This window comes from Montipora capricornis, chromosome 6 (genome assembly GCF_036669925.1).
Source record: "Montipora capricornis isolate CH-2021 chromosome 6, ASM3666992v2, whole genome shotgun sequence".
Lineage (NCBI taxonomy): Eukaryota > Metazoa > Cnidaria > Anthozoa > Scleractinia > Acroporidae > Montipora > Montipora capricornis.
In genome coordinates, this window is record NC_090888.1 from 3691637 (window position 1) to 3701636 (window position 10000).

The window sequence follows — 10000 nt, forward strand, 5'->3', positions numbered from 1 at the left end:
ATGTTTTATTTCATTCAGCAAATTTACAAAAATGTCGACAAGCTTTAACTTTTATTCGTTAACTCGTACGAGTAAGAAATCTGTGTAAGAAACGCAAATGAAGGCAAAGGTAACTACTTCGGTTCCATGCTTCCTAGGTCAAAGTAAAACCAAGATGGCGTCGACCTGGCCGGCCATTTTGAAAAACCGCCCTTGCATATCTTACCTTCCTTGCGTTTGCGTTCTTTTGCGTTATCGGTGTAAACGTCGCTTGTGTTTGAATTTGCGGTGCACGTGTAAACGGGGCCTCAATTCGCCACGATTATTTTTTCGGAAACACCAGCTTTCCTTCAATTTACCTTTATTACTTGGCGGTCATTTTGGAGTCCGTGGGGAATAAAGGCTTTGTCTTTGCATTGTCTTTATATGTCTAGCCTCACACTGAATGAGAGGAAAGACGTGCAAAATCTTTTGTGTGGACATTGATTGATATGGGTCTATTCCAGTATTAGAGTGGTTTTCAATTGAGTGTCGAAAGTAATTAGTGAATTACTTTGGTTTTGCATTACTTCGCTCAGTGATTGGTTCAAAGTTCTCGCGCCACTTTTTCAACCAATCAGAAGTGAAACCCAAACCAATTGTGGCTCGCGCGTGCACATTTTCCCGCGCTTCGTGTCGGCTACATGTAATTACTTGGAGTTTTGATTGGTTTACGTGATTTGTCTCCGTCCTTTTTGATTGGCCAAAGTAATTACTTTGGTTTTGGTTTTACGATACTCATTTGAAAACCGCTCTAAGCGGATCGTAGTTATAAACGTAATAGACCACTTTCGATATTATAAAATTCAGTCCTAAACAAAAGGCATCATCTTGAGGATCTGGGGAATAAACTCATACAAATCCTTATATTTGTTCCCCAGAGCCTCGAGATGATGCCTTTTGTTTAGGACTGAATCTTAATATATCGAAATTGGTCTATTGCATTACACGATCCCACAAGCACTTTGATATTAAGCTTATCGTTTCTACCTAAACGAGATGATGATGATGATGACGACGAGAGATTCGAGAAGCTGCGGTCAGGTCGTCTTTACTCAGATTTCTGTGGTCAAATTATTTATCCCACCTTTACAACCGTTTTCAGTGTTGCGTGGGCACATCGACAAGATATCCACGGCCACAAATCCAACCTCGGACAGGAAATGAAAGCAGACCGCCTATTCTCTACTTTCTCAAATCCCATACCACACCTTTTTGGCCCCCTCCCCCCCCCAAAAACAAAAAAAATAAAATAGCATAGGCATTGTTTTCGATTTCTCTTGGGACATCTTCATGTCTCAAGAGAAATCGAATACAATGACTATGCAAAAGTAAAGAATTAGCCGTGAACCTACGAGCTCTTCCAGGTTACTCTGAGCTTGAAAATTCCTTTAAGTCTGGATTCTTGTTTATTCTAGCTACGTAACGTTCATGCAATCGACTGATTATGGCAAAGAATCCCACGATCCAGTTTTGAAAAACAGCGAGGTTTCAACTAAAAAATTTTTCTTAACCTTTTAGTGCCCAAGGGGTCTCCCTTTGACGAGTGAAATCGTCTGGCGTTAGACAGAGTAAAATCTATAAGTCACTATTGGGCATTAAAGGGTTAAAGGAGATAATTTTTTAAAGGCAGCATAGCCTGAGCCCGCACTGGGAACAGGGCTCTCACGGCGGCGAGATCACGCGCCTTCCACTCAAGTGGCCCGGGTTCGATTCTCAGATTCAACGTCATTATGTGGGTTGAGAAAGTTTGTTGGTTCTCTAGTCTGCTCCGCGAGAGGTTTTCTCCGGGTATTCCGGGTTTTCCCCTCTCCATAAAAAACAGTGTTTGAGTTAAATTGATTTGATTTCTACGTAGAGTCACCCAGCGCTAGAAGACTTGACACTTAAATGAAGTTCATTACTAGACAGTCCATGATAGACTGCGAGCAGTCCCTCTTATGTTGTGAACGAGAGCAAAGCGCGAGCGAGCGGAAATTGGAGCGAGCGGAAGCCGCGAGCTCGAGACTTCCGCTCGCCCCAATTTCTGCTCGCTCGGGGCACTCTCGGAAATCAAATCAACTCGTATCAAATCGTAGGTTAGTTTTTGAGGAGAGGGGAAAACTGGAGAAGCCGGAGAAGAACCTCTCGGAGCGGGGGCCCGTTTCTCGAACGAACACAATTCCGTTTGTTTCTCAAGAACGGAGAGAATTTAAGTCGTCAAACTTCACAGTCCTTCTCCTTTTTGTTACCTTAAAAACATGTTAAAAGATAGGCTTTCCGAAACAAGCAGTTGGTAGTTTCACAATCGCTTTTCGGGCCAGAAAAGTTTTCGGGACTTTTTGAAATGGGCCCCAGCGTTGAGAACGAAGTCAATTCATTTGTGACCGAAGCCGAATGCGGGAATCAAACTCGGGCCACATTGGTGGGAGGCGAGTACTCTCACCACTGCGTCATCTTGGAAAGATAAATATAAGTTTACAAAATGAATTGTTAAGTTAAACACAGTCACAAGGTAAAGACAAAAGCTATGCGACCAAGAGGGGGACATCCATGCTATCCGTCTGGCAATGAGAATAAAAGAAGACGAACAACGAGTTAGAAAGACAAATATACTGTTGATATTCACAACAAAACGCCGTGTTATGGTTCATATTTTTTAGTTGAAAGTGGATTCCAGTTTTAGTATTAAAAGAAACCTCCACCAGTACTCCTACTAAAATAAAATATGTTCAAAAACTTCCAAAGAAATTCCTTTTAACAGAAAACGGCGAATTTATACTTACTTATAAATTCTTCAATGACTACAAATTTGGTTAGCCTTTGAAGCATTTACTCGAGACGATTTATCTCAAATTACCCTCGAAATCACGTGATTACCTACACGTATGCCACCTTTGATTGAATGGCATTCTCGTTGAGGTACAATGCAGCCGTCGTAGACCTTAAAGTTCTTATTCACTTCGAAGACATGTCTAACAATTTAATGATAGGTCACTTGGCCAAAATTGGAATCATGAAAGAAAGAAGTGATCCTCACGGCTTTCAAGCAATTCTCACTTCATAGACACCTCAAAAACTCAGGCAGCATCAACGGGCTCCCTCTGCAATGCCGGTGCAATGCTCTATGGAGCTACTCAGTTGGGAGCAGGTCAATTTGTTGGGCTCATGTGTTCCCGTGAAAGGACTGATGACATACTCTCAAGTGTGTGGCTTCATAGCTCAGTTGGTAGAGCGTCGCACCGGCATCGCAGAGGTCACGGGTTCGAGTCCCGTCGAAGCCACCTGAGTTTTTCCAGTGTCTACAAGAGACAGTTGCTCATATATTATTCAGTTAAGCGCGAGGATCGCTTCTACATTTCGTCAATAACCAGCACTTCAAATTATACAATTTTCTGCTTTTAGGTCAAAAAATGGGTAAAAATCTAATTTAGTACTTGAGCTCACACCTGCAACATTCCTGACAATCCACTGACAAGATATGAAATATATTCATGGCACAAAGAGCTATTTGTATTTAATTTTTGGTGTCTTTCTGAAGACACTGTCACCAAACTTGAAAAAACTGGCCATTTTTTTTCAAGTTTCAATCCATTTCCATCCTCTCCATCCTTGGCCGCAAAAAACAAAGAATAGCTTCAGTGCACTTCAATGGTCATTGGAAGCAAAACTACAGCATTATTTATGCAAAGACATCTTTTGTTGTTTTGAAGTTTGACTAAAATAGCGTGACAAAAATAGCGTGACACTGCCCCTTTAATCTCCTTTTAAGGAGTAACAAAACCCCAGCGACCTTGGTCATTAAAATGACTAAGGTTGCTGGGGTCTTGATACTAAACTTGACTTACATTTACGTTTCGCTCAGTCCTTTGTCTCCTCTGTTTGAGCACACAGTAAAGTGGAACTAACATTAACAAAAGGGTTTGTACAGCAATTATTCTGCAAAAGTTAAACACAAAGCACAACAGCTATTAGGGATAATTCAAAAACAGAAACTTTTAGTGCTTTGTAAAACGGTCTCGAACAAGTGCAGAAGAATGCGGCCCGCTTTGTATGCAACGACTATAAACTTACAAAAAGTACTACAGGTTTAGCCTGTTGGCTGGGATACTCTTGAACATAGACGTCTGTTTAATCAGTGATTCCTTTAATATAAATTCCACAATGGTCTGGTTAATTGCCAGTTTCCTGGCTCAATTACTTGCCACAGCAAAATCTGGTCTACAGGACGCCACCATCATACTTATTTCCAACCTCTTCAGGTTTTAGTTATTCTTTTTTCCTAGAGCCTAAGATTTGGAACTTGCTACCAAACAGGGCACAGGACATACCATCAACACAGAAAGGGAAAAGCGAAGAAACCAAGCGAGTCAAGGCTGTACTGCGAGACAATAATTATCCCTCATCCTTCATCAATAGCTGCGATAAGTCGACACTCAACAACCGATCTACCGTCCAATGGCTTCGTGATGTGCAGGGCATTTCGGAAAGGATTAGTCGAATCTTTAATTTAAGGTAGCAACAAATAAATGTCGCCTCCAAACCATTGAGAACTGTGAACAGTTTGTTCCGCGATCGAAATCCCAGGAAAAGATTGAGCGGCCACAATCTGGCACAGTCTACAAAATCATTTGCACCAACTGCAGTTTTGTATAATGCGATCAAACTGAACGATCACTGAAAACTTGGATTACAGAACACAAAATGGGTGTTTCTATGTTCGACCATGACTCAAAGATCTCCTGCCATGTCCAAGAAAACGACCACGAAATGGATTTTTGGAAGTGTAAGAGTTGTTGCACATGAGGCCGCAATCTGGAAATGACCACATCGCCATCAAAGAGGGCTACAAGTCTCTGGCACGCGCATAAGTCTCGCGCTACGTTTTTAAGAAACGGTTTTTTCTTAGGGCGCACTCGACATGCTCTTATTTGAATCTTGCGTACTAATTTTATACTTCAACTGATGAAGGCTTAAAGTGCCCCTGTGACCGAAAAATCAATTCATATTTTTCTTTGGATTTCAAAACTATGTTAACAAAACACTAAGTGACCCACGTTATAAGCCTTGATTTCAAAAAGACACCTCTTTATTTTAACTGGAATTTTCCTATTTAATGGTCCGCCATTACTAACATTATGTTCTTGAGAGAGCTGGATCGAGGAGAAAATGACGTCAAAGGCTCACTAGTTTAAGAATGCAATACGTGTGTACGCCGCAGAATTAATTTGCAGAACGTGGGTTTTGGGCTTTCAGACTTTTAAACTCTCGCTTTGCATTTATAATAAGCTGCGTGCTCTCGCTGAAATTTTAAGCTAGTGAGCCTCTGGTGTCAGTTTTCCCTGGATCCAATCGGTCAGTTTTGAACGTGAGTAATGGCGGACCGCGAAATCCAAAACTTATAAAAATCAAAGCTCAAAATTTTGCCAGTCAGGTGTTAAGCAAACACACTTTCAAACTCTGAAGGAAAAAAGGAAGTGGTTTTTTTGATCACAGGGGCACTTTAAGGTTACCGTATACCTTCAGGGGTGTCTCGCCTCCGAGCGATGTAGCGCGTCCGGTTTAAACTCCAGATACATAATATCAAATTAAAGCTTATACAGCTGGCTATCAAACCATATCAAGAATTTGGAAATTAAATGAATTGTCGAATTTTTCACGACCTCTAAATACGAGCGCCCGAATCACCTTTTCAAAGCTAAAGTCAAAGCAAATTTTCCTTTACGCTATTTTATTTTGTTACTTCGTTTCTCGACCCAAAGCGCTGAAAAAAGTTGTCTGCGTTTTGCCATACTCAGTTACAGTGAAAAGTTGTAGAATGTTTTCGAAATAGTATTAAAAGAATGTGAAGTGTTCGTACAAAAATCGCTCGCAGACACGTTTTTGTTGGCTGTATGTTAATCAGGCCACTGTCAAAATTTGGGGGCAATCGGACAAATTCCCTTCGAGTTTAATGTCTTTAAAGTGTCCGCTTCAAGTGAAAAAATTGATTCGAGAAAACAGCGCTAAGACAGTCAATCAAACGGGCAATTTTTACTTCCGACCAAGACGTAAAACCGCCATTTCTCCGCCAATATTTAATCTTTTTGAATAATTTATTTTTTACACTAGAGTCCCATTTCGACCATTACTTTAACTGAAAAATCCAAATTTGAAGAAAATTGCCGATCTGAAGGTATACGGTAACCTTAAGCACTAGCCGAAAAGGTCGCCGAAACGTCTTGAACGAACATAAAACAAATAGTCAGTGTCAAAACATATCTTACAAAACTAAGCTATACTATTGGTATGGGGAGGAAGGGATGGCATAATTTTCTTAAGTACATAATAACTAAAAATCGTATAAACTTGCTCATGCATTTAATGATTTATCGTCAGTTGTGACTTTTTGAAAGTTCTCAAATTGAACTTGTCTACGGCTTGTGCAATTTTGAGAACTTTCAAAATATCATTTGTCCCCAATTAAATCACAAAATTTATATGATTTCCTATATAAAAACACGGAGGGTTTTGGGATGATGTAGTTAGAGAGCCACTTCAGTGAAATTTTGGGACACAAGCGTAGGGGATTAATTTTAAGGGACACTTTGTGACACCTATCATACAGGATGTGCACATCCTCAGCCTGAATTTTGGGACATAATTATTTGCATCTTGACCTGACCATGACCTGACCTTGACCATCTTGACCTGACCTGGGTAAAAGGTAAAGCCTGCTTACGAGCCAAGTGGCCCATTAGGAAGGAGCTTACCCGGTCTCTGTAGCATGAATGAGGATGCCAGTCCACCTCCAGGCCGTACAGATGTAAATCATAACTAAGTGATAAGCGAGTGTAGTCCTGAGAAGGACTGTTTTGGGTGACACTGTCTGACGTTTGGACAAGTTTATTCTATGTAATGAACTACCGGTATATGCAGTTTGCATCCAGTCTCTTGGAACCAACTGGAAACAATGTGGCAATGTAAGAACTGCTGACGGATAAACAAAAGTGACTGATGACGTCTTTTTGTTCTTGTGAAAACCAGCCTCATATTGCTATGTTGGATGATACAAACAATCATGAACAACAGATTTCTTATCAGCTTATTTTGTTTGTCATCCAGCAGTTAATGACTGTACATTAATTGCCATCAATGACCGCAACTCTTCAGGTCAGTTGCAGACCAGCGATATTTATTTCACTGTTTCTTAGGTTTGGTCCAAAACGATTTCACTAATTTAATCACTAATTAATTTTTCACTAATTTGATCACTTACACGACAAGCGCAGTTACCGATACTGGAATCAGACCATTGGCCTCATGTGAACACGCAGCATCGTGATTTAGTTCAAACAGATAATAACATTCCATTGGATCATCCCTTCCTTTTGTACCATTTCTGTATTCCTCAATCACCTTCATACTTCCCTGAAAAGCAGAAGCAAGTTAGCATTCCACCAGCCTTTGACAAGAATTTAATAATGGCTGACAGTGTACCCATGTAAAGGGTACAAATTTCACAATAATTATTTACAATGATAAAATTCCAATTCATGTGCAGCCAATTTTGCAAGGAGTCAAATGAATGAAACAGTGAGACCTTGATTTGAAATAACACTGAACAAATGAGTCCCTCTCAGGAAGAGGGTGGTGGTGGGGGGGGGGGGGGGGGGTGTGGGGGGAAGGAGGCTTGTTTCCTTGTTCCCTTTAAAAATTTGCTTGTGTTCCCTTGTTCCCGAAATTGCTTTCAAATTCCTTCCCAGCTTTTTGATCCAGGGCTTGAAATTGCGACTCAATGCGACCAAAAATTGAGGACTGGCGACTAGATTTTCAGCACTGGTCGCCAGCTGGCGAATCACGTTTTGTCTGATAACCCAGGATAAACAGCAGACTTGTAACTGTTGTATTTGAATCTTTATATGATGAAACTGTTCGGAAGTGGTCGCTAGAACACGACTCACCTTTCTCTCCCCACTAAAATAATGTATAAATACTACAAGAAAATCGGTTTCTCACATTGTTAATTAATAGCACAAATGTACTGCGATACTTCGATCACCGCGTTTACTAGGCGCCATATTGTTTCAGCAGGTTCATGGGATCGTTGGCACACTTAAACACCGTATGCTTCTTGCCGGTTACCAAGAAATTTGCGCCCGGAAGACAAAGATTCGGCAAGAAGGTTAATTGAAAATTTAAATCCATCGTCAGTTGTGAATGCTGAAAACGTACCCGTAGATTTAGCCTTATTACCGAAGGACCTCCTCGGAACTAACTTGATATTGATAGCACATTGATAATGAGGCTAGACATCGCATAATGAGTTTAAAATTTGCATGGAACCTTCAAAAAGCAACCTGTACCTTAACGTAAAGTGGGTTGGAGAACTTGTCCCCTCTGTTCAAAAGCGAACACGTGCAAAATTGACTGTGCTTTTTTTTTTTGTGCTACTTAATAATGATGACTTTCCTTGCATGCAAAGTTGGCGACCAAATTTTCCCCATTAGTCGCCAGCTGGCACCTGAGCAAAAGAGTTAATTTCAAGCCCTGTCAGATCCCTACATGTGTAAAATTGTTTATGTTCCCCATGATATTTTGTCATTGTTCCCTGGTTGTTCCCTAGTTCAAATTAGCCATGTTGCGTTGTTCCCCAAAACCTCTGGGAGGGACTAACAAATAGTAAACGGTTCAGTGTGTTATAATCGATAAATTTATGGTTGCACGCGGGAGGTTGCTAAGCACAAAAGAAGCGCAAGAGTTGCACAAGGCAACAGCCGAGTGGACTCTAGCTTCTTAAATGCTCAGCACAAGGCAGCAGCCGAGTGGACTCTAGCTTCTTGAATGCTAAGCAAACCTTCCACAGTGCAATTATAACTCAATAGAATGTACACGCTAAACCATTTACCATTTGTTTTATAACACAACCAAACATCTAGTGAAGGTTTGTGACATACAGCGGACACCTCCCGAATGAGGACACCAAACCGCGGTCCCAGCAATTTCTACTCTAAAACTCTACATATTTAACCTCTAGTAAGAGGACATCTCTTGTAAGCATATATGGACACCTATTCGGGGTCCACAGGGTCGAAAATATCCTCCTGTAAGCGGACAGTAAACAATAATTTTATCAAGAAAATTTATAACAAAATGGGTTCGATTTTAATGGTTTGATCGCCCACTGTCCTAGACAAAACACAGTCATTTCAACTACAATCAGCTTTTTTTTCATAACAGGTCATCAAAGTTTTCGTTTTAAAACTTTTCTCCAAGCCACTTGCATGAAAAATTTTCCCCTTGAAACTTAAACTCGCAAGGCAACTGCATACGATATCCTGCTCCTCTCTTTATCCGCTTTCCCGTAATACGAAACGCTGCTGAGTTAAATAGACGCACGCTTCAGGAACTTTGTCACCCAATCTCAAACATATTCTAATGAACAAATGGCATCTTATACAAAACCATCCCTAATTAATACTAAGAGAAATCGTTAAAACCCCCCTAACAGACCTTTGGACCAAGGTGTTTAAATGTTTTTGTTGATTTCAGTTTACAGTGTTCCCAGTTAGTGCTCCAGCACTGGAACAACTAGACATTCAAATAAAGTTCCTTTCCTTTCCTTTTTTCTTGGCTGAGGGGCAAACACGGCTAAATTTACAGTAAATATAGGATGGGATTTTGGCTGACTTTGAACCGCTGTATACCACTGCTAAAGAAAGACGGATCTCCTTGACTTTTGCCACTACTTAAAACAATTTTATTGACGTCCTTCATTCAAAAGAATAAAAGGCCATTAAGGAAGGTACAAGGTCCATACATTCGAGTTCTAAATCTTCTCATGTTGCTTCTACTTTCGCGGAAATTTGCATGATTTTGATTAGAAGGATTCGTATAAATCTTATATATTCATTTATGGTTGTTGTAGCCTGAATCTCTTTTTTATATTTCGTGAAAATAATATCAGTATAAATGTCATTTTAAAAACCACATTCAGTGTGGAAATCTGCCTCTTTGTAGTGGT

At 40.4% G+C, this 10000-nt stretch overlaps 1 protein-coding gene and 1 non-coding gene across 2 annotated transcripts in view; one reads left to right on the forward strand and one right to left on the reverse strand.

The window, feature by feature from the left end:
* Positions 1–2239: 2239 nt before the first annotated feature.
* The window catches only part of LOC138051224 (cation-dependent mannose-6-phosphate receptor-like), a 14571-nt gene continuing 6810 nt past the window's right edge, over positions 2240–10000 (reverse strand). The window contains exons 4-6 of the mRNA XM_068897385.1: positions 7256–7407; positions 3846–3936; positions 2240–2561 (exon numbers count right to left, since the gene is read on the reverse strand). Of these exons, the coding sequence (XP_068753486.1) occupies positions 2526–2561; positions 3846–3936; positions 7256–7407 (279 nt within the window). The 3' untranslated portion in view covers positions 2240–2525. The remainder of the gene's footprint in view (positions 2562–3845; positions 3937–7255; positions 7408–10000) is intronic.
* Trnaa-ggc (transfer RNA alanine (anticodon GGC)) lies at positions 3209–3281 on the forward strand. Its single transcript has one exon. It is a non-coding gene; the product is annotated as a tRNA-Ala (tRNA).